General features: G+C 40.5%; 1 protein-coding gene across 2 annotated transcripts in view; it reads left to right on the top strand.

Annotated features, from left to right (window-relative positions):
• PTPRT (protein tyrosine phosphatase receptor type T) overlaps window positions 1-25,375 on the top strand; it is a 1,114,757-nt gene that overhangs the window by 714,819 nt on the left and 374,563 nt on the right. For both annotated transcript variants that reach the window (XM_023227953.2, XM_023227952.2), the window contains exon 8: window positions 1,834-2,130. In XM_023227953.2, the coding sequence (XP_023083721.1) occupies window positions 1,834-2,130 (297 nt within the window). The remainder of the gene's footprint in view (window positions 1-1,833; window positions 2,131-25,375) is intronic.

Here is a 25,375-nt window from a genome sequence, read left to right as displayed (position 1 = left end):
AGGGACAGATCAACTAGACTCTGACACAAGTTACAGGACATTTTCCCCATAGGGACAGATCAACTAGCACCAATAGCACCTCCTCTTTCTTATTGCTGCATTGGTGCAGAGGTAGTCTTACCCCTAAATGCTCTGAGGCGACTGGAGCAATGATGGAACCCTGCTCCATCATTTTGCATAAGGATGCCCCCAGCACTGCCACTCACAAGGCATTCGAGGTAGACACAGCATACGGAACACTATTGTTATTACTATTACATATATATTATTACTATTACTGCAAAATGAACAACACACCCCAGTTATCATACGTAGAGTGCTTATTAAGTTTGAATTCTGCTTTACAAACATCTCATCTAATTTCCCCTTCCCCCTGCAATGAGGTTAGCTACTATTATTATCATCGTTTTACAAATGAAATAAAAAGTGGACCCAAAGAGGATACATAACTGGGCAAAGTCCTTTAGGTATGGGGAGAGGTACTGATTTAATCTCTAGCCTGTGCCTAACTCCTCCCAGATAAGAAAGTCTGACGCAAGAGTTTCTGGGGGTATCTATCACATGAGAAGTCATGTTTCTACCATGACAAATGCCTGAGCCAGGAGCCAGGCATGGTGGATGATGCCTGCAATCCCATCACTTTGGGAAGCCAAGGCAGGATGATCGATTGAGCCCAGGAGTTTGAGACCAGCCTGGGCAATATAGAGAGACCCCATATCTGAAAAGGTAAAAATAAAAAAATTAGCCAAGCATGCTGTAGGCCCACCTATGTGTGAGGCTGAGGCTAGAGGATCATGATTGCTTGAGCCTAGGAGTTTGAGGCTGGGATGAGCTCTGATCATGCCACTGCATGCCAGCCTAGGAGACAGAGTCAGACTACCATCTCAAAGAAACAAAACAAGCCACCCCAAAAAACAAATGCCTAAACCTCAACATAAAATGAGCTTTACATGTGAGAGTTTTTGAAAAACATCTGGTTTGTTATAACCTGTTTTATATAAGAAAAAAAATCTAATGTGCGTAAAGTATAAACAGAATATTTCTAATAAAATTAGACATGGACAATGTTATGTATGGTGATCTGAGACCAAGATCAATAGTAAGTGTGGAGTGGGAGACAGCATTAGGGTGAGAAGGCATGCTCAGATTTGCTTTTTCAGTGATGTTCCCAGAGGGGCCAGTTAGGAAGAAAGTAGAGAGGAGACAAACACGGGTGGAAGACTGTTGTAGGAGGTTAGGAGATGATGAACTGTGTTGTCAAGGAAAGGAGAGGAAATCCCAAAGCAGAGTTAATGGGTCACAATGACCGAATGGATAAACTGGGTGTTGCGGGTTGAGGCTGTGACTCAGTTTCCAGCTTGTGCATCTGGATGTTGTTGGCTGAAGAGGAGAGGCTTACCTCCAAGGGAACAGGCTGTGGCTGAATTCAGTATAAGGAGGCAGGTCAGCTCTCAGCAGCCGTCTAAATAAGCATATCCCAGAAGCGGAGAGTGTACTGTTTGTGGTACCAAGAAGGTTTTCAGTGGCATTCTGAAGCACCCTTAAGAATTTAACAATTTCACATTTATTTTTATGGTTAACATTTATTGATGACGTTTTCCTTTTATATATTTACACTTTCTATTAGCTGCATGTATTTAAATAAGACAAGGGAGACTGGTTTAAAGAAAAAAGTTCTCTAAATTATATTGCATGTGTCAAAAATCATGATGGCAGTGATTGAATGGTGGAGATATGTTTAGAAAAGCTATGTTCCCTGTTTTAGCAGAACATGCACCCCAGCTTCCCGATGGTCTCTTCAGAGCCCTTGTTTCTTGCCTGCATGTCTTGCAGATCCGGTGCATGGCCCACAGAACGTGGAAATCGTAGACATCCGAGCCCGGCAGCTGACCCTGCAGTGGGAGCCCTTCGGCTACGCGGTGACCCGCTGCCATAGCTACAACCTCACCGTGCAGTACCAGTACGTGTTCAACCAGCAGCAGTACGAGGCCGAGGAGGTCATCCAGACCTCTTCCCACTACACCCTGCGAGGCCTGCGCCCCTTCATGACCATTCGGCTGCGACTCCTGCTGTCTAACCCCGAGGGCCGAATGGAGAGCGAGGAGCTGGTGGTGCAGACTGAGGAAGATGGTGAGCAAGGGAGGAGAGCTTACATGGGAATGGGGATATTGAATCTGTTCACAAGGCTGTGGCAGTCAGTTATGAGGCTTTTATTTTTCCTGCATTTTTAATTCCCTCACACATACCTTTCTTTTCCAAGGTCTTCAGCGAAGGACTATGTAAACGGCATTGCACACCTCCAGGGAGTGCTTTTCCCATCACAGTGACAGCTCTGCCATAGACATGCACTCAGCTTTGGCCCTTTTTTACCCCCATCCCTCTTCTTGCTTTATACCAGTGTATTAGAGCATTCTTACATTGCTATAAAGAAATACCTGTGGCCAGGTGTGGTGGCTCATGCCTGTAATCCCAGCACTTTGGGAGGCCGGGGCGGGTGGATTGCCTGAGCTCAGGAGTTTGAGACCAGCCTGGGTAACATGGTGAAACCCCATCTCTACTAAAATACAAAACAATTAGCCAGGCATGGCGGCATGTGCCTGTAATCCCAGCTACACAGGAGGCTGAGGCCAGATAATTGCTTGAACCCAGGAGGCAGAGGTTGCCAAGATCGCACCACTGCACTCCAACCTGGGCAACAGAGTGAGATTCTGTCTCTACAAAAAAACAAAACAAAACAAAAAAACATTTGAGACTGGGTAATTTATAACAAAAGGAGGTTTAATTGGCTCACAGTTCTGCAGGCTGTTCAGAAAGCATACCATTGACATAGCTTGGCTTCTGGGGAGGCGGAGGAGCGTTTACTCATGGTGGAAGGTGAAGTAGAAGCAGGCACACCACGTGACCAAAGCAGGCGCAAGAGAGAGATTGGTAGTGCGGTGCCACACACTCAACCAGATCTCTGGGGAATTCACTCACTGGCCTGAAGACAGCACCAACCCATGAGGGATCCACTTCCATGATCCAGTCACACCTCCAGCATTGAAGATTACATTCAATGTGAGATTTGGGAGGGCACAGATACCCAAACTGTATCAACCACCTTCTCTGCCCAAGGTTTGACTGCACTGGTGCCTCCAGAAAGATAAAACATGTATCACGTTGTTTAAACATGTTGAATTTGGAAGTCAGACAATGCTGAATTATGTCAGAATTAAAAACAGAAAATACATATAAAAAGCTTAGCATACACATTGCATGCACCCAGGACTGAATATTCACCTGGCTGGGTGACAGTCATCTCAAACTCAAGGTATCTGAAAACGAACTTACCTCCAATTCGATACTGACTTTCCCTGTGTTCCTCAACTCAATGAACTGCACCTAGTAACTCAAGGTAGAGACCTGAAAGTCAGCCTGGGAGCCTCCATGTCTCCCTCCCCACCCCACCCCACCTCCATACCCCACAAGTTTCTAATGGGTGTGCTTTCTGCAGTTTATCTTCCTCATAACTTGAGACTCCAAGAACCCAGAGCCACTACTGCTAAAACACAGAACTTTTCCTGCCTCTCTGTCCATACCCATGCCATTTCTCTTGCTTGGAATGACCTCTCCTCCATGTTTGCAAGGAAACCTCTATTGACCTTTCAAGTCTTTGCTCAAATGTTACTTCCTCCAGGAAGCTTTCCTTGATTGCCGCAGATTGACTTGGATGTTTCTTCCCAGGTTCACTGCAGTTACCTTAGTGATAGCATAGAATTTGCCAGTTCCAGGACTTACCTAAGAAACACGTCCCCATGACCATCTTTCAGTTTCCCCTCTAGCCAGCCCAGGCTGCCCCTTGCCTTCTGGGATGGCTTTAGATAGTTCCCGAGAATCAGACTCAGATGAAGATTCGTGTGCAAGTGACTGATTAAGAAAGTTTTCCCAGGGCAGACTGGGAGGGGAGAAAGTCAATGTGCAACTTTTGGCCAAGTCTAGCAAAAACTGGCTGCAACCTGAGCCTTCAGGGAACTGTTCAGGGTGGGCCATGCATCACAGATGTCCTAAGTTAGGCAAGGAAGCTGTCAGCCAACAGTTAGGGTCTGGGATGGGGAGGAGAGATTCAGAGGTAAAATTTCAGTAACTTTTGCTTCTCTGCACGTGCAGGTAAAGGATAGAGGTTCACAAAAATGGTATACAGAGATCTGAACGGTCTAGCCAGAGCACTGGCATTGTCAGTTGCAAAAAGAAAATACCCAACTTGACTCAGATTAGCCTTAGAACTTGAAGACAGCGCCTCTACTGTGGCAATTCTGTTTAGTACTTGTTTTCTTTTTTTCATTTTCTTTTTTTTCTTTCTTTGTGTGTTCCTGAGATCCAGTAGGATCTAGTACTCTTGCTTTGTGTAAGCAAGTTCTAAATACTTCAGAGTTATGACCCTGAGTAGAACCCAGATTCACATTCTCAGCTGCAAAATCTCATGAGAAGATAAGGGAAATAGTGCCAGCCTCTTCTTACCTTGCCCCTAATTCTCACTTCCACCATGTCCCATCCTAGAGCTGGAAGTTTTGCACAGTCTACTTTCATGATCCATCGCTCCCTTACACCCCTCCAGTTCATCCTTATAGCCATCCTCTTTGCAGACCCCACACACTGGACTTTGGGGTCATCCTTGGAGTAGACTGTGTAAAACTTCAAGTTCTAGGAAGATTTCCCTAGATCTGACTTCATTGTTTCAGAAATGCGTAGCCCCTTCCTCCAGCATGTAGAATTGTTCACTGTTAGACAATGTACACTCTGGAGCCAAGCATGCCTTGGACAAGTTGTTTAACCTCTTAGTGACTTGGTTTCCTCATCTATAAAATGGAATTAGTTGGCCAGGCATGGTGGCTCACCCTGTAATCCCAGCACTTTGGGAGGCTGAGGCGGGCAGATCACGAGGTCAGGAGATCGAGACCATCCTGGCTAACACGGTGAAACCCCATCTCTACTAAAAATACAAAAAATTAGCTGGACGTGATGGCACGTACCTGTAGTCCCAGCTACTTAGGAGGCTGAGGTGGGATACTTGCTTGAACCCAGGAGGTGGAGGTTGCAGTGAGCTGAGATTACGCCACTGTACTCCAGCCTAGGTGACAGCGAGACTCCATCTCAAACAGAAAAGGAATAATTAAAGTACCTATCTTATAGATTCTCGTGCACATTAAGTGGGATGATATATAAAGAAATTGGACTAACACCGGCATATTATAAGGTACTACATTTTTGGTGAATCACAGGGAAAAAAAAAAAAAAGGAATCTTCACAAGGGAGCATCTAGCCCTGGCAACTGAGAAACTGCCCAACTCCCCTAGGAAACCTCTTCAGAGTTCTAGACACATCCACACATCTAGAAATCTAACTGGTTGTAGGAAATACACTGTAGACACTCAAAAAGTGGCAATGTGCTTGGTGCCTGATATGAGAAAAAGAGTCAGGGCAAAAGGGTGGTTTATTGACTGATATTCACAGGGAATTCCTAGTTGTTAGAGAGGGAGAAGTCACTGCTGAAAATCAGCATGAAAATTCAGGACTCAGGAGATGAACAATAAGGTTTTCCCAAGGAGCGACTCAGGGCACCTTTTTCAAGATGCTCTGGGCCGGGCGCGGTGGCTCACGCCTGTAATCCCACCACTTTGGGAGGCCGAGGCGGGCGGACCACAAGGTCAGGAGATCGAGACCACAGTGAAACCCCGTCTCTACTAAAAATACAAAAAAAAAAAAAAAAAGCCAGGCGCCGTGGCGGGTGCCTGTAGTCCCAGCTACTCAGGAGGCTGAGGCAGGAGAATGGCAGGAACCCAGGAGGTGCAGCTTGCAGTGAGCCGAGATAGCGTCACTGCACTCCAGCCTGGTGGACAGAGCGAGACTCCGTCTCAAAAAAAAAAGATGCTCTGCCCATCTTGAGCTGCTCTTTGAGGATTACCATCCTGTGCCTCAGCAAACCCCAAGTCTAGTTTTAAGATGTTCCTTAACTTGTCTCTTTCTTCTTCCCGTCACCAAGAAAAAAAAGCCTTTATCAAAACAACATGAGAGCAGGGAATGCTTTGAAATTAAATTTTAATTAAACATCATTAATAAAACATCAATTCCTGCTCTATGGAGATGTGTGGACATTATCATACTAAAAACACCAACATGCGAGACACGATTCCTCAGTTCTGTAACTATTCTGCGGCTCTGCCTCAAAACCCACTGGACTGAAGGAAGGTCTCAGTGTAGAACTCCGCTGTATGCCAGGGTTGGTTCCATTCTCCCTAAAGAGGGAGGAGGCACCATTTCTGTTGGCTGGGTAACTCATTCACCTCAAGGACAAGATGAGGCTACAGCGTGGCTCTAGTAGATTAACTGAAACCCCCCTCCAGGAGCCAGCAAGCAACCTTTAGGATTGAGTTGGCTGAATGGCTGAATTCATGCTGCTGTCATCCGCGCCACAAAATTGTCTTCTGAGGAATTTGTAGAACTTGTAATTTCAGCACCTCAGTGCATTTGAGGGCCTGCGAAGAAATCCAGCACTAGAGAGAGGCTTATGGCTTCATTTGGGTAGCAGCTGTTCATAAGAGACTAAATAGATTCTTTATTTTTCCCTTTTCCACAAATATCTCAGACAAAACCACAGTTCGCTTGCACCTCGAAAGATGAAAACCATGTTGATGGTTTTGCTTGGCAGCTCACTTTGGCTGCTATTTATTGAGCACCTACACTGGGGCTAAGCATGGATAGACATGTTATATACGACGACTCCTGTGCTCCTTTTGCCCAAGATTTTATTGTGAAATTTTTCAAGGCTAGAAAAATTGAAAGAATAGTACAAAGGAGACTTATAAACTTTCTCATCTAGATTCAACATTTGTAAACACTTTGCTGCATTTACTAGTGTGTGTATCTTACATCTACATGATAGATAATGTATGCTATGTAAATATATTTATGAATACATACAATTTTTAACCATTTGAAAGTAAATTGCAGAAATCATGACAGTTGATTTCTAAACCCTTTAGCATACATGACCTAAAAATAAGAACTTTCTGCTACATACCCACAATGCTATTTAACCTCTAATAAATTTTGCATTAAGTTTAAAATCATGTAATATACAGTTTGTTTACATTTTAATAATATTTAACCTGATTCTGTGGACAAAACCAGGGTTCGGGATATTTTTGGCAAAACCATCACATTGGTGATATATATTTCTCATTGTATTTTGTCAAGAAGTTTGTAATGTCAGGGAGCCCCAGTACTGATGATGCCTCATATGGTCACTTAGATAAGACAAGAACTGCCCGGTCCCTCCGCTGTACATGTAGCACCTTTTTTTCTTTTGTAAAGTATCCTTGAAGTGAAACTTTGAGTTGGAATGAGTATTGTATTCCCCTAAAACTTTCACTCAGTGGTTTTAACACCCCCTGAGAGTCTTCACCTGAATCAGTTATTACACTGGTGCCTTCTAAAGGGTAATTTACACATCCATAATTCTCTCTACGCTTACTAGTTAGCCTTCTTCTTTATAGAAGAGCTTTTTTTTCTCTCTTCATCTTCCTCTCTGTTTTTGGTCCCCTGGTTGATTCATAAATCATTTTCGACTCAATGTATTAAAATCCTCTACTGTCATTCTCTGTGATGCTCAAAGTGGCAGTCTCTTCAAGCTGATTCCCAGGTCCTTTTGACCTGTTCTTATTAGTCTTCCTTGCTTCTGGCACAACAAAAATATTCTAGACTATCCATTTAACGTCCCTGCCCCAGACCTGAGGTCAGCCACTTATTGGGGATTTCTGGTTGCTTTCAGTGGGGAGTGGTATTTTGGCACTAAGATATACATCTTAGTTGTGCTTGGTGATGCATTATTGCCTCTAGGTTCTTTCAGTAGGCAGAGCTGGGGAATATAATTTATTTTTGTTGAAAGTCATGGGCTCATACTGATTCAAATTTAACACACTTTATACGTATATCTCTCTTCTCCTGCAGTGAGAACCCTGATGCTCCATATTCACATATTTTTCATTTCCTCCATCCTGAAACACACATAAAATGGTTTCAGAATTACAACACCAATCCCTCTAAAAAACAATAAAGCTATTATACTAAGTTAGATTAAAGATTTCAGTTTTTGTCTCCTTAGGCTGTATACCACTGAGGGTATGCAGTGAGAATACTATGTTTAAAAGTTCAGTTCTTTTCTCCGTATGGTTATATTATCCATTTGATACCCAGTTATGTTCGTTTCCCGTTTAAGATTTGCCTTCCACCTAGGCTTTTTAATTTAATTTGATTGTTTTTAACATGCAAAACAGTTGCATGTTTCAAAAATCAAAACTATATCTCATTACTGGGTATATAGCCAAAGGAATATAAATCATTCTATTATAAAGATACATGCTTGCATATTTTCATTGAAGCGCTATTTACAATAGCAAAGACATGGAGTCAATCCCAATGGCCATCAATGATAGACTGGATAAAGAAAATGTGGTATATTTATACCATGGAATACTATGCAGCCATAAAAAGGAATGAGATGATGTCCTTTGCAGAAACATGGATGGAGCTAGAAGTCATTATCCTCAGCAAACTAACACAGGAACAGAAAACCAAACACCGCATGTTCTCACTTGTAAGTGGGAGCTGAACAGTGAGAACATATGGACACAGGGAGGGGAACAACACATCCTGAGGCCTGTTGGGGGAGTGTGGGGAGGGAGAGCATCAGGATAAATAGCTAATGCATATGGGGCTTAATACCTAGGTGGTGGGTTGATAGGTCCAGCAAACTACCATGGCATGCGTTTACCTATATAACAAACCTGCACTTCCTGCTCATGTATCTCAGAACTTTACATTAAATTAAAAATAAGAGCACCATTAAAAAACTACATTACAAGGTACATTCCAAAAAATATTACTACCATTTCTGTCTCTTTTTTTTTTTTTTTTTTTTTTTTTTGAGACAGAGTCTCACTCTGTCGCCCGGGCTGGAGTGCAGTGGCCGGATCTCAGCTCACTGCAAGCTCCGCCTCCCGGGTTTACGCCATTCTCCTGCCTCAGCCTCCCGAGTAGCTGGGACTACAGGCGCCCACCACCTCCCCGGCTAGTTTTTTGTATTTTTTTTAGTAGAGACGGGGTTTCACCGTGTTAGCCAGGATGGTCTCGATCTCCTGACCTCGTGATCCGCCCGTCTCGGCCTCCCAAAGTGCTGGGATTACAGGCTTGAGCCACCGCGCCCGGCCATCTTTTTACTATTCCAATGCACACTTGAAAGGTAGCTGTTTTCATTCCTTTCTAGTTGATCTTTCCTAGAGTTCTTTTTGCAAAAAATACATACTTTTCTTCCTCCTACTTCTTATATAAAAGGTAGCATAATTGATATACTTTGCATCTTGTGTTTTTGTTCACTTGGTATATCCCGGAAATCACTTCATATCAGTTACTACAGAATTTCCTCATTATTTTTTATGACTCTGTGGTATTTCATTGTGTTGATGGAAATACTGTGATTTATTCAACCAATATCCAATGGACACCCAGGTTGTTTCCATTATTTACTATCATAAATAATACTGTAGCAAATAGGCTTGTGCATAGGTTATTTGGTACTTGTGGCAATGTATCTTTAGGGTAAATTCCTAAAAGTGGGATTGTAAGAGTCACAGAGTAAGACCATATGCAGTTTTGTTAGCTGTTAAGAGGTATTCTTCCATAGAAGTTGTAGATTTTGCATTTTCACTAGCAATGTAGATCATTTAATCTTAACACTAAATGTGAAGGAGCAAAGAGTGTTGTTTTTTCTGTTTTACAAATAAGGAAATGTAGAATCCCATATACTAATTATATATAATGTAACTGATTATAATTAATGGCAATATATACTATAATTAATATAATTGATATTCAATGTAATTAATCACATATAAAACATATATTATTTCATTTAACATCATCCTTTTTAAAAAGCTCATGTACTTGAATTGTAAGGAAGACTGACTTGCCTCAGGAATGAGTACCTTTATTAAGTGTACATTTCTAATGAGTCGATCATCAGGTTTCTCAGGTTACAGTAAGCTAGAAGGAGGCTGCATGCTGCTAAGGATGAGGACATCTGTAGTAACAAGATGTGGCATGTAACACCTGGAAAAGGGAAAGGTGAAGGGAAAAGCAGAAAAAACAGTAACAACAAGGCAATAAATAAAGCAGTCCAGAGTCGTTTAGCGTAAGGGTGAAAGCTATTCACACCCTAGTGAGTCCTGAAGGCATCACTTTATTAGAGCTCAGTACATTTGAGATGTTTACAAAGATGGTCTTGAGATATTATAAAGGGTAAAGAGAAATGCAATTATGTTTTTCAAATGCCCACTGTGAGCTAGGCATTGAGCTGATACTCTCCCTTCTTACAGTCAGTTCCCAAACACTTTGATGTAGATGCTGTTGATACAGTTGTGCAGAAAAGGAATCAATAGAATTCAAAATCTTACCTGAAGGGCCTTCCCTGACCACCTAATGTATAATTCTATACCTGGCCAAAACCTCTACCACTCTTCTCTGCTTTATTTTTCTCTACCTCATGCTGTATATTGATTACTTTACTATCTCTGTATAAGAGATATAAGCTTAATGAGAATAGAACCTTTGTTTCATGTTGTTACTCTGCTCATCCATAGTGTGGGCTCATTAACTACTGTTGAATGAATAGATGGATGAATAAATGACCATCCCACATAAAAATCCATGTGCTTTTCATGACACCATAGTGTCCCATTTATGGGTATTGTTTGTGAAGAAGGGGGAGATATGTGACATCTTTTAGCTCTATTCAAAGCTAACTCAGACTAGCTTGCATCTCTTCCCACCTCCAAGTTCAGTAGTGCCACATTCTTTGCTTCAAATCAATCATGGTGGAAATATTTACACCATGGAAATTGGCAAACTTTTTGTGTTTATTTTTCCCTGGAGAGCAGGTTGTGAAACATTTAGTAGCATACCACCGTATAGTTCAATTAAAAGGCTATAGTTAATTAAGATGTAAAGATTTATCTGGAACAAATATATTTTCTCCAACTGGGAAATACGAGACTAAAATTCTAAATCTCTCTTATTAAGTTAGTTCCAAGCCTCATTATAATGAATGAAAAAGCAAATATGGCAACTGGAGTGGAGAGACAAAAAAAATGACCTAGACAAGAAAAGTATCAAGAGAAATGCCTGTTGAATTGTGCAGGGCTCTCTGCTTTTATATATACTACCTTGATATTTCTCATATCTACCCCCAAAGTTCACCATTGTTAACCCCTTTTCAGATGTGGAAATGGAGATACAGAGAGGAGAGGAGGGGAGGGGAGGGGAGGGGAGAGGAGAAAACTTCCCTTGATAACACTCTGTTCTCCTTTATGTTGAAATGAAAATTTTCCTTAAATTACCACCTGACTTTAAGGCACAAGAAAACATCTGGTTTAATTACAGTGAATTTACATGAACCCACTGACAAGAAACACAGTTAAAATTAGCAATTTTAGTGTGCTTTTTTTTTAAGAGAATGAAATTATAAAGTAATTAACCTTTGTTGTAGAACTCTGTCAAAAGGATGGAAAGTTCCATGCTGTTAGGTGGAAGAAGAAATGAAACTGTGGAAAGGGAAAATGTGGATTCATTAAAGAATTACAAAGAAAAAAGAATGGAAAAGGGACATCGAATTAGAAGATAAGACAAAAAAGGAATTTTTTGCCAAGAAGTCTTTTTACAATGAGAGAGAGAGAGAGACCTAGTTTAATCAAAGGAAAGTAAGTCTACCTCATTGTAAAGGACATCTTGACTATGAAATGGCAATGTGGTGGGTGGAAGGAGCCTCTTACTTGGGATGAGACATCCTGATTTTGCTGCTTTAAGATGCTATGACAGCCTTTCAGCCTTCTGGACCCACAGATCTACCAGGTGATAGAAGAAAGGGGTGATTTGGGAATTGCTTTGGAAATGGAAGAGTTTGAGCTATATCCAGGCTTCATCCGCTACTTCACTATGCAACCTTGATTAAAGGATTCGCATTCTGTACACTTTAGTGCCCCATCTGTAAAATGCCTCTCTACAGAGGCTGTAGGACATGAAAGACTATGTGTAAAGCCCTTAACCTACTCTCTGCCAAGATCTTTGCTAAGTGGTGTGTGGCCAACATCAGACGTCATAGACAGCTTTTTATTTCAGGGTGTTCAGGAAAAACAAAATGAGATCTACGCAAAATTTCCATTTGCCCTGAGCAAAAGGCCACTTTTAAGTAACTTCTAATCCCTCTGTAATCTCATTTTCAAACATTTCACTCTGACCACATCTCTTCTCTTTTCAATTTATTCCCTCTAGTATTGTAGCTCCAAAAACTCAGCCCCACTAGGACTTGCTACCTTGTTCATTGCCCTCATTCCCTGCTCTGCCCAGCTTAAATTCCTTGGCTGATCATTCCAGTTACATCCTTGCATACTCCCGCAACACCTCAGCCTCATTCTCATTTCCAGCTGTTCACAACCCTAGCTCCATCTGATTTCCTGTCTGTGCTAGGTCTTTCCTTCCGTAGCTGCTGCACACCACTGTGCTAATCACTCTCATGTGGAAGCCAGAAGCACCACTGGAGCTGGCTTTTAAAGCTGCCTGGTAATACTGTCTTTCCCTGGCCCATTCGTCCTTCTGGTCTCCCAGAGAATATTTCTCCTATCTTCAAACTTCTAGCACATCCACCTGTTCTCACTTCCACAGATGACCTTGTTACCTAATAGACTGAGGAACTGAAACCATTCACAGAAATTCCCTCCAGCTCCCATTGTCCAAATGTTGCCCTATTTGACCTCCCCCTCACCTCCCTGTTTCTATGGATGAACCATTTGTTTTCTAAATAAAGGGAAGTTTCTCTGCTTAATGCAGTAAACCCCACTTACTTTTTTAACTCAATGTCATTGCTCCAGCAGTTGTCCCCTTTCCACCCTACATCAAAATTTCCCATTGTAACTGGATATATTTCTGACCTTCCACACAAGCTGTATTTCTCCCATGTTTAAAAAGACAAAAAACAGAAACACCCAGCTCTATCTTCTCCTTAAGCTACTGTTCCATTCCCTCTTTATGCATCCATATTCTATTTGTTCTTGAATCCATTCAACCAACGTAGCTCAGATCCCCGCCATTCCACCAAAACAACTATTTCAAGATCACCTGTGACCTTCAAGTCACCACATCCAATAGTCATTACTCAGAGAGACAGATCCTCTTACTTAACCAGTTGGCAATATTTGACACAGCTGGTTAAATCCTCCCTAAAACACTTTTTGTACTTTGCTTCCAATTCATCACATACTTCCAGATTTCCTCCTTCGGCAGTGGCTTCTCCTCTTTGTTTTCATTTTAAAGATAGGGTTTCACTGTGTCTCACAGGCTAGAGGGCGGTAGTGTGATCAGCTCACTGTATCCTCTGACTCCTGGGCTCAAATGGCCCTCGCACCTCACCCTCTCCGGTAGCTAGGATATGTGGGATAATTACATACAGGCATGTGTCATCACATATAGGCATGTGCAAGCATGCTCAGCTAATTTATTTATTTTATTATTTTTATTTATTTATTTATTTTTGAGATGGAGTTTCGCTCTTGTTGCCCAGGCTGGACTGCAATGGCACGATCTCGGCTCACCGCAACCTCTGCCTCCTGGGTTCAAGCGATTCTCCTGCCTCAACCTCCCAAGTAGCTGGGATTACAGGCATGTGCCACCACGCCTGACTAATTTTGTATTTTTAGTAGAGACGGGGTTTTCTCCATATTGGTCAGGCTGGTCTTGAACTCCCAACCTCAGGTGATCCACCAGCCTTGGCCTCCCGAAGTGCTGGGATTACAGGCGTGAGCCACCATGCATGGCCTATTTATTTTTATTTTTACTTTTTTTGTAGAGACAGGGTCTCATTGTATTGCCCGAGGTGATCTCAGTCAGACTCCCAGCCTCAAGCCATCCTCCCACCTCAGCCTCTCAAAATGTTGGGATTACAGTTTGCTGGTTCCTTTTAAGCAGCGTGTATTAGTCTGTTTTCATACTGCTGTAAAGAACTGGTTAAAACTGGGTAATTTATAAAGGAAAGAGGTTCAATTGACTCACAGTTCAGCATGGCTGGGAGGCGTCAGGAAACTTACAATCATGGCAGAAGGTGAAGGGGAAGCAGGGCACTTTCTTCACAAGGCGGCAGAAAGGAGAATGAATGCAGGAGAAACGACCAAACACTTATAATAACATCAGATCTCCTGAGAACTCACTGTCATGAAAACAGCATGGGAGAAACCACCCCCATGATTTAATTAGCTCCACCTGCTCTGTCCCTTGACATGTAGGGATTATGGGGATTACAATTCAAGATGAGATTTAGGGTGGGGACACAGCCAAACCATATCACATCCCAACCTTATTGGCCCAATTCTTGGGACGCTTTCCTGTTCATATCCACACCAGAGGTTGGCCAGGTCTTAAAGTATAGGCTTTATCCATGACAGGATCTGTAGCAGCTACTCCTTGCTGCCATTGTAGCAGGAAAACAGCCAGAGACAATGGATAAACAAATGGTTGCCGCAGTGTTCCAATACAATTTTATTTACAAAGACAGGCAGCTGGTTGGATTCAACCCAAGAGCCGTAGTTTGCTGACCCTGGATCCACATTCATTTCCCTAATTTCTTCTTCCAGTCTCCTGGCTTTGAAATCCATCCATATGTTAATAGTTTTCCTAATTGATACCTCCAGACCAGCCCTCTCCCCAGCCCTCCAGAGTCAGTTATCCAGCTGTCTTCTCAACTTCTCCACCTAGATTGCTAATCAGCCCGTGGAATTAAACACATTCAAAACTGAGCCTCTGATCATCCCTCAATTTGTTCTTCCCACTGTCTTCCCCATCTCAGTAAATGGCAACTCTGTTTTATTAGTGGCTCGAGCCAAAACCTTTGACTTCTCACTTTTGTCAGAACTGAGGCCCTGGCTTTTACATCTCCAAAGAAAACCCCTTCTGACTGGGCATGGTGGCTCACCCCTGTAATCCCAGCACTTTGGGAGGCCAAGGCAGGTGGATTGCCTGAGCCCAGGAGTTTGAGACCAACGTGGACAACATGGTGGACTCCCATCTTTACATACACACACAGACACACACACACACACACACACTAGCTGTGCGTGATGGTATGTACCTATGAACTCAGCTGCTCAGGAGGCTGAAGTGGGAGGATTGCTTGAGACTGGGAGGTTGAGGCTGTAGTGACCCATGATTGCACCACTGCACTCCAAGCTGGGTGACAGAGCAAGGCCCTGTTTCAAAAAAAGAAAAAGAGAACCTCTTCACCTTTTATTGCTTTTGATTGAGACCCCCTGGCTTTGTACAAAGCAGCAGCCCTGCTGTTCCCCACATCCGAACCACTAACATATTCTCTTGGTTCATCCTGCAATATATGTCAAGACCTTGACCATTTCTCATAGCCTCTACTGTTACCCCTCAGGTCCCAACCACTGTGCTCTCCAACCCAGATTATTGCAGCCGCCTCTAAATCATCTTTGCAGCTTCAGCTCTGGCCCCTGTGTTCTTTTCTCAACACAGCACCAAAATGATCTTGTTAAATCACAAAGCAAATCTTATCACTCCCTCTGCTCGCAACTCTCTGATGGTTTCTCATGTCACTGAGATTAAAAACCCAAAGACTTACAGTGGCTCACATGCTCCAGGTGACCAGAATTCCCACTTTGGTTTGCCTCTCTGTCATCTCTTGATATGTGTGCCTCACTATGCAAATTCAGTCATTGTTGTCTTAAATGTATCAGGGAAATCCCTTCCTCAGGGCCTTTGCACTTGCCATTCTTTTTGGCTACAGTAGTGTTTTGCCAAATAAGCAGGACAGTTCCTTCAGCTTCTTCGAGTCTATTCCAGTGTCACCTCTCAGCGAGCTCTTCTCAGACCATTCTATTAAAAACTGGAAGCCTCCTACAGCACACTCTTTGTCCCCCTTTCCAGCTTCGGGTGTCTCCTTAGCAATTATCATCTGACATACTGTATATTTCACTATTTGTTTTATCTGTCTTCTCCCACTAGAATACATTCCACAGAGACAAGAATTTTTCCTTATGTTTTGCTTACTGCTGCTTCCCAAGCACTTAGAAAAACAGTGCCAGGTAGACAAATAAGGACACAATAAATACATTATTGAATGAATGAATTCTGAGTCCTCAGAGAAAAAATAGATTTTAAGATTATTTACCATAGAAATCAGAAGAATATCATAGAAAGCTCAGTAGGCTATGAGAAGATATAGCTTCTATGATTAGCAATATAACATCATTCGGATAGAGCAGATTGGGGTAAGGAAATCACAGGAAATAGCAATAATCTTAATTGTCTCTACAAAAAAATCAAATTAGTGATCTCCAGGCTACCCTAGAGCTGTTCTCAGAGAATGCAATGGGGCCAGGGGGAGGATCAGACATATGTAGTATTTACTTTGTGCCAGACACCTATCTAAGCACTTTGTGTATATTAACATATTGAATCCCCAGGACAACCTATGTAGTAGGTAGTATTTTTATCCTCATTTTAAAGTAAGGAAAGTGAGACACAGAGATGTTAGGCAGCTTGGCCAAGGTAATACAGTGGTGGGAACAGGACAAAAACCCAGGCAGTGTGGCTCCAACCCGTGATCATTGTTTAATTCCACAACACTGCCTTTTAGGTCTCAGTGATGAAAATAAGAGTTTTGATTAGAAATGCCAGTCTGATCACTGTTCTTAAACTACTGTCCTAAAGAAATACAGAGAAAAACACCTTTGCACCTGCCCTGAGAACTGTAAGAGGATGCCCTGACTGCTCCTGAAAGAATTAATGCAAGACATCGTGGGGGAGAGAGTCCTAAATGGGAAAGAGATGACTTTGCAGAGACTGCCTGGAAAGAAAACCCCTTAGGGAACTGGAGGAAATGACTTCCAAGTCTATCTGCATAAGTACCTCCAACTTGGACCAACCAATGCTAAAAACAGGAGTGGGCCTTGCAGCTGGTGGATGGGAGTGGGGAATGGAGAGAGGTCAGTGCCCTAATCATCTTTATTTATTTGCTAGTCCATTATGCAGAGAACGAGAGCTCCCCCTCTAAGCCTACATTCAGGGCATATGGCAAATCAGAAAAAAGGGCTTCAGTGGAAGGATCTCATTGTAAAGAAACAATTACAGGAAGGAGCAGTGTCTGTGGTAACTAACTTCACGCTGCCCCTGAAAACACCTAAAAAGCCATCTTGCCATGGAGAATCTTCCTGCTGCCTAGTGTTTCCCTTCCTTACCTGCCCCTCATACCACTGCCCCACAGGTCAGACAGACCCCTTATCCAGCCAAGTAATGCATGGATATATCTAAATTCTTTCCTTTCCCTGTGAGTTGGAAATATTTAAAATAAGGACTTACATGGTAAGCAGCAGAATGACCCATTAAACCAGACTATCACACACCACTTCTTAGAAGGTTGCGTGCAGAAAGGTTACTGGACAGATTTTTAAAAATGCTTTCCTTCATATTAAAAATAACAAATCTGATAGTGCAAAGCAAATACCCCCTAACAATTGGAGCAAGGAACAAGATTTTTAAAAACAAAACAAAAAGACTACTACACATGCTTAGTAAGAATATCTAAATAAATCCTGGGATAGAACATGTTCATGGAATGGAAGTTAACATTGTAAAGGTAGTAGTTCTCCCAGACTGGCTTTCGTAAAAGAGTTTAGCACTATTTACTGTTCTTATTTATTTGATGATAAACTCTATTGTGTTTAGGGATGTGTGCTTAAGGAGTGAAAACTGTAAAGAAAAGCAAGGTCAGGCAGGATATGAAGTTCAGTACTGAAAAATTAATGAGATGTTTGTTTTATGCATTTGTTTTTATTTCGCAGTAACCAAGATAAATGATGATAGTGTATGTAATCTTATACCAATAAATGTAAAATTTAGGTGATATGGCAAAATATTAATGAAAAAACTTGACTCAAGGAAAAACAATTCTGTATAGTTTTACAACAAATAACGAAATAGAATCAGTAATTTAAACGTTTGCAACAAAGTGCACATCAGTCCCGTGTGACTTTACAAGTGCAATCAAACACTCAAGGAGTTTGTAATCCCAATCTTACACAATTCATGAGAGAGGGAAAAGAAGAAGCACTCCCCCCTTCAATTTATGACAAGACTGTAACCTTGATATTAAAAGCAGAAAAGCTTATGAGAAAAAATATATGCAAATACCTAAACAAAATATTAGCAAACAATCCAAAACTGTGTAAATATGCAAAGAATAGTTTAAGAAATTAGTGTTAGTCTAACTTTAGTAAATCTGTTTGTGTAATTTACTATAGTAACATACTAAGAGACGGGAAACACGTATCATCATTATAGTAGATACAGAAAAAGCATCAGTTAATTCTCAGCATGATTTAAAAAACAAAATATTCTTGTATGCCTGGAATAAAACTGACCCCCTCAACCTGGTAAAGATAACGAAAAAACCTACAAACACCATACTCAAAGATGAAACAATATCATAATTATCTTTGAAATTGGAGATAGACATATCATCATTTCTATTAAAGACTGTATTGGTGGCTATCGTTGAAGATAATAAAATAAAAGATTGGAAAAGAGCAAAACTATTATTAACTACAGATGCTACAATTATCTCTACATAGATAACCCAAAGAAATCTGCAAACAAATTATTAGAATTAATAATTTGAATATAGCATGTTTGCCATGATATTAACATTAAAAAGTCAATTCCATTTCTATTAACCTAACAAGTGTGTGGTATTTTCTTAAAGACATTATTTACAATTGCAATAAAAATATAAGGTATTTAGTAATACATTTAACATAAGTTTTCAAGATGCACGTATAAATGTATAAAGCACTGAAAGACGTTAAGGAAGGCCTAAATAAAAGATACACCATGTTCATGGATCAGAAAACCTATTATTATAAAGACATGATATTATCTCCCAATTGATCTATAATACATACAACTAAAATTCAAAAATCAAACTTTTTTGGTTTTTTTTGAGACGGAGTCTCACTCTGTCACCCAGGCTGGAATGCAGTGGCCGGATCTCAGCTCACTGCAAGCTCCGCCTCCTGAGTTCACGCCATTCTCCTGCCTCAGCCTCCCGAGTAGCTGGGACTACAGGCGCCCGCCACCATGCCCGGCTAATTTTTTGTATTTTTAGTAGAGACGGGGTTTCACCGTGTTAGCCAGGATGGTCTCGATCTCCTGATCTCGTGATCCACCTGCCTCGGCCTCCCAAAATGCTAGAATTACAGGTGTGAGCCACCGCACCCAGCCAAATCAAACATTTTTTGAAAAGGTACAAGCTAGTCCTAAAATGTTTATGTAAGGGGAAAAGGTAAGAGTACCCAAGACAGTCCTGAACATGAAGTACAAAGTAGTAGACTTTACCAGATAACAAGACTTACACTTCATTGTTAATTAAGATGTGATATTGACACAGGGAAAGTCTAGTAGAAACAATTGAATATAATAGAACATAGAAGTAGACCCATGCATATGTGGAAATGTGACTGAAGTTAAAGTTATCAGGCAGATCAATTGAGGAATTAAAAATATTTTTTGAATCTCCCTAGGATAAGGAGAAAGAATTAAAATTGGATTCTTACCTCATATTATACATAGTAACACAATTGTAAATGAGTTGAGGACATTTTATTCAAGGAGTAACTCTTAAATGTCAATGAAAATTTAGAAAAATATTCTTATGACTTCAGGATAGAGAAAGTGTTTCTTAACTAAAACTCTTTTGTATGGGTTTATTCAGAAGCAGACCCTGAGACAAATGGAAGTACTTTATTTAGGAGTTGGTCTCAGAACACACTCATAAGTAAGAGGGAAAGTGAGACAGGAAAGGGAAGAAAGTCAATACAAAATATATTAACAAAAAAATTACCATGTGAATGACTGAGTTCTAGAACAGTGCTATTCCACATATGGTCCAATGACCAGCACTGACTCATTGACCCTTTCTAATCCGTAACAAGACAAGCACAGAAAGAGAAAGTATTTAAAAAGAAGGAGCTTACTATTTTTCTTTTTTGCTTTTTTTTTTTTTTTTTGAGACGGAGTCACTCTGTCACCCCAACTGGAGTGCAGTGGTTTTATCTTGGCTTACTGCAATTCACTGCAAGCTCCGCCTCCCACATTCATGCCATTCTCCTGCCTTGGCCTCCCCGAGTAGTTGGGACCTCAGGCGCCTGCCACCACACCCGGCTAATTTTTTGTATTTGTAGTAGAGACAGGGTTTCGCTGTGTTAGCCAGGATGGTCTCAATCTCCTGACCTCGTGATCCGCCCACCTTGGCCTCCCAAAGTGCTGGGATTACAGGCTTTTTTGCTTTTCAATTTCACTTTTACTTTAAAATTTTACTTCCCTAGTAATTTATTTTCATTGTATTTTATGATAGCATGAGTCCACGGTGGATTTGGAATTATCATTGTCCTCATCACAATGGTTTCAGTGTTTGAAATAGTTTAAGAAGTGCTAGTAAAACATGTCTCAGAGTTACCCAACCAAGTAGTAAGGAAACTGGGAAGTTCATCGATCACCTTCCTGTCTTTCATTGCTTGAAGGATGTTTTCAGGGCATTAACTCTCTGGCACTTCTTGCTTTCTCTATGTGGAGAACAAGTTGGCTCCCACAGCATTTAGGTAAATTAGTATTTTGCAGTAAGCATTATTCAGTGGGATATAGGCAGGCCATCAACAGTGTCTGCTACTAAATTTGTCTTTCTCTGTCTTTCTCCCATACAAAAACTAAAATCTGATCAATTTGAGTACATTAAAATTAAGAACTGATCCATATTCAAAGGTAACATAAAGAGAAACACAAGACACAAAAGAAGTTTTTCAGTAACACATATAGCCAATAAAATGATCAGTATCATACATACACAATGAATCTTTACAGATCAACAGGAAAAGGACAGTAATGTCCAACAAACATTAAAAGATGCTAGTGAATAGGTAAAAGCATATAAAACCTTAGTGAAGTATCATTTTATACTTACCAGATGGTCTAGAATTTTAAAATCTGATAATACCAAATGTTAATAAAGATGTTGAGAAGTAGTAACTCTCAGAACATTGCTTAGGGCAGTGCTACCACCACTTTGGAAAACAATTTGGCATTACCCTGTAAAAACAAAGACTGATATGCCCTTGGGTCATAGGAATAGACCCTCTATTCCTAAGTGTACCTTAGTAAAATCTTGATATATGTTCAACCAAATATACAAAAATATTCTAATAAATTATATTCTAAGAAAACCCCACCTGGATACAACTCTAAAGTTCATATACTATGGAATGGTAGAATAAATAAGAATATATTCATAAAATAGAGATGAATTAAATACAACTATGTGCATCAAAATAGATGAATCTCAAAATGATGATGAGTGACAAATGCAAATCATATAATAGAAAACACTCAATCCACATAGATTTAAAAGAAACCAAGAAAAACTAAATGATATATTGTCTTGGAATATATGTATATATTCAGAACTCCAAATAAAAATAAAGAGAATGATTAATAGAAAATTCAGGCCGAGTTCAGTGGCTCACACCTGTAATCTCAGCATTGTGGGAGGCCAACACAGGCAGGTTACCTGAGGTCAAGAGTTCAAGACCATCCTAGTTAACATGGTGAAACCCTGTCTGTTCTAAAAATACAAAAATTAGCCAGGCGTGGTGGGTGCCTGTAGTCCCAGCTACTTGAGAGGCTGAGACGAGAATCACCTGAACCCAGAAGGCGGAGATTGCATTGAGCTGAGATCGCGACATTGCACTCCAGTCTGGGCAACAAGAGTGAAACTCTGTCTGAAAAAAAAGAAAAGAAAAATCAGGATAGTATTTGTAGTACCTGTTTTTATTTATTTATATATTTACTGATGGGGAAGGGAAAAGGAGACAATAGTGATGGGCATAAAAAGTGCTTCGATAGTACAGTAGTATTTTATTTCTTAGAGCAGATAGTGGGCACATGTGTATTTGATAATTATTCTTAAACTATTCATACATTATTATGTATACTTTTTAATATAATACAAAACACTATAAAAGAAACTTTTAAATATAATACAAAAACAATATGAACAATAATAAAGTCCTAGAAATACAATTTGTAAGAAATAAAAGAAAAACATTTTTAACTGAGGGACATAAAAAGAAGCATTAATAATGAAGATTTATATGGTTTACTGGATAGAAGGACTCATGTTACAAAGTGATACTCTCTGCTTCCCAAAAAAGAGAAAAAAAGTGCAACTGCCGTAAAATTTTTGATGAAATATAATTAAAATTTTATAAAATTATTCCTCAATTCTTCTGGAAGAATACATGGGTAGTGATACCTCAGAAAACTTTGCAAAAGATGAATAATAAAAAGACTTGTTCTACCAAGTATCAAAACATGTCATCTTAATGCGATAGAGAAATACTGTCACAGTAAAAGCTACAACTCAGTGAAATAGAACAGAAAACCAAACAACATATGCTAGGATATAAAATAATTTAATATGGTGATAAGATGGCATTTTAAATCACCAAGGAAAGTTTTGACTGGTCAATTAATTGTCCTTTACAATTGAGAAAATTGTAAGGAATTATAGTTAGATTTCTGCCATGTATAATATACACAGTAATTTCAGAAATATTAACGTGTCAGGTGTAAAAAGAAAAAGATGGGAATAAAAAAGAAAATAAATAAAATATAAAACAACTATTCATCTGTCCTTTCCATTCATCTGATCTAGTGTGAAAAAGAGAATTTTCTCCAAGTTGGAAAGACCAAGATCTATTAGCTTGAGTTTCATGCCCACAGTCTTCATCAAATAGACCCTTCTTATTGTCCATCAAACAGACCCTCCTCAGTTTCCACCAGATAGACCCTCAGGTGAATGAATAGAATTTTCATCTCTCTATTCTGCTTACTTTCCACTCTCCATGATTAAACTTCTCCTCTCTTTCCAAATTCTTGATGCAATTTGTCCCCCACTACACTTTTGGTAGATGGCTTCACCCCACTTCTCAAGAAAACAGAGCCATTCGGACACTTCAGTTCCTCCCTGCAAAGCATTAGCACATTTCCGTCCTCTCCTCTTCTCTCACAAAACGAGAGAACCCTCCTTTCAACCCACCCCTGCTCTTGCTTTCAGGACCCTACCCATTGTCAGTTATCTCCTTTCTCTTTCTCACTCTTCTCCTTCTTTCTTCTATTTTGAATTTTTTTTTTTTTTTTTTTTTTTTTTTTTTTTTTTTTTTTTTTTTTTGAGATGGACTCTCACTCTGTCACCAGGCTGGAGTGCAGTGGCATGATCTTGGCTTAGTGCAACCTGTGCCTCCCGGGTTGAAGCAATTCTCCTGCCTCAGCCTCCAGAGTAGCTGGCACTATAGGCACGTGCCACCATACCCAGCTAATTTTTGTATTTTTAGTAGAGACGGAGTTTCACCATGTTGGCCAGGATGGTCTCAATCTCTTGACCTTGTGACCTGCCCACATTGGCCTCTCAAAGTTGTGGGATGCCAGGCATGAGCCACCATGGCTGGCCTCTATTTTGAATTTTTTCTCTTGGTTGCTTTAATCATAACCTCTCTTATCTTCAAGAGAGTCATGATTTTGGCTCCATATGTCATTCCTGTTATGTTTTGAATTCCCCTCCTTTTCACAGCCAGTATTGTTTACTTGCCTCACCTCACCTTCCCCTCTCCTCTCAGCCCTCTTCAGGATGACCTGTGATGCCAACATTCTCCCTTAAATTACTCTTGCTTGGCTCACGAGTCACCTTGAGGACAGTAGGTTCAATGGGCAAATTTAAAACCACATCTTACTTGACTACTCAGCCGTGTTTGTGACTGCTGACTGATACCTTCTTGAGCCTCTTTCCTTCCTGGGATGCTACAATGACAGCTCACCTTCCTGGTTTTCTGGCTGCCTCCCTGAACACTGACTCCCAGTTTCTCCATTCATTTTCCTCCTAATTGTTAATCCTGGAGTTCTTCTTCACTTAGTCTTAGACCTGATTTTTTTTTCTCTCTGCTCTATACTCTTGCCATCTATTCCCTGCCCACGGTTTCCATTTCCAAACATTGGCCCCAGTCTTCCCATATCCAACTGCTACTCAACATTGCCACTTGGATGTTCTATGTATACCTGAAATAAAGTATGACAAAAACTGAGCTCACCAGCTTCCTCTCCAAAATTGGTCATCCTTTAAGGCTCCCTCTCTATAAACAGCATTCTGATCCCCCAGTTGTATAAAACAAAAGGGTTACAATTCTCCATGACACATCCCTTCCATCCTTCACCCTTATCTATCACCATCAAGTCATGTTAGTTTAGCATCCCCAAATCTCCTGCACAGTCCGTTGATCTTCCACATTGCCATCCTCTGAGTCCAAATCTCCTATACAATCTATTTCTCTTCTACACTACTGTCATTCCAGTCCAAGTTACAATGCTTTCTCCCCGGGATGACAACGACAGCCTTCTAACTGATTTTTCTCCTTCCACCCTTAACCTCACAAGGCTATCCACCACACTACAGCACCTCCTCCCCATTTTGCCCTGGTGACTCTGTTTATCCAGCAACTCTAACCTGTGTGCCATTTAATATCCTAACTTGCCATTCTAGGTTTTTCCCTGCTTTTAATAATTCTCCTAGTACCATATCCCTTTATGTCAGAGTCCTGATTTTTAAAAAATGTAATGAATTAATTTTGAGTATAATCATTTAATGTCTGTCTCTCTTTCCAGAATACAAGCTTTATCATGGATAGAGCTCACCTCTATTTTGTTGTTATTGGTGCATCTCTACTGTCCATCACTGTCCCTTGATCATATTAAATACATAATAAATATTTCTGGAAAGGAAGGGTGGATAAGGGAAAATAATAGGATACTTGACTAATTAAAAGCTTCTGCATACATGAACGATTTTAAAAGCCAACAAAAAACTGGCAAAAATATATTTGCAACCTATGCAAGAAAGCTTATGTCCTTAAAATGAAATTACAATTGCAAGCCCGTAAGACAAAGATGAGCAAAAATGAAGAGCCATACAGGAAAATGAGCACAAGGTATAGATAATTTGTTCATAAAAGAAGCAATGTAAATGGCTCATTAAACTAAAAACAAAATCTGTACTCTCCAGTATTCTAAAAAAGATACACATACACATGCACTTAATTTTTTAAATAGTCAGTGTTGGCAAGAACAGACATAGTCTTCTGCTGGGGAGTCCAGAATGGTACAAACTTTCTGAAAGGCAATC

The sequence above is a fragment of the Piliocolobus tephrosceles genome, chromosome 20 (genome assembly GCF_002776525.5).
Source record: "Piliocolobus tephrosceles isolate RC106 chromosome 20, ASM277652v3, whole genome shotgun sequence".
In the NCBI taxonomy this organism is placed as follows: domain Eukaryota; kingdom Metazoa; phylum Chordata; class Mammalia; order Primates; family Cercopithecidae; genus Piliocolobus; species Piliocolobus tephrosceles.
This window is presented reverse-complemented; position numbering and strand designations above follow the sequence as displayed.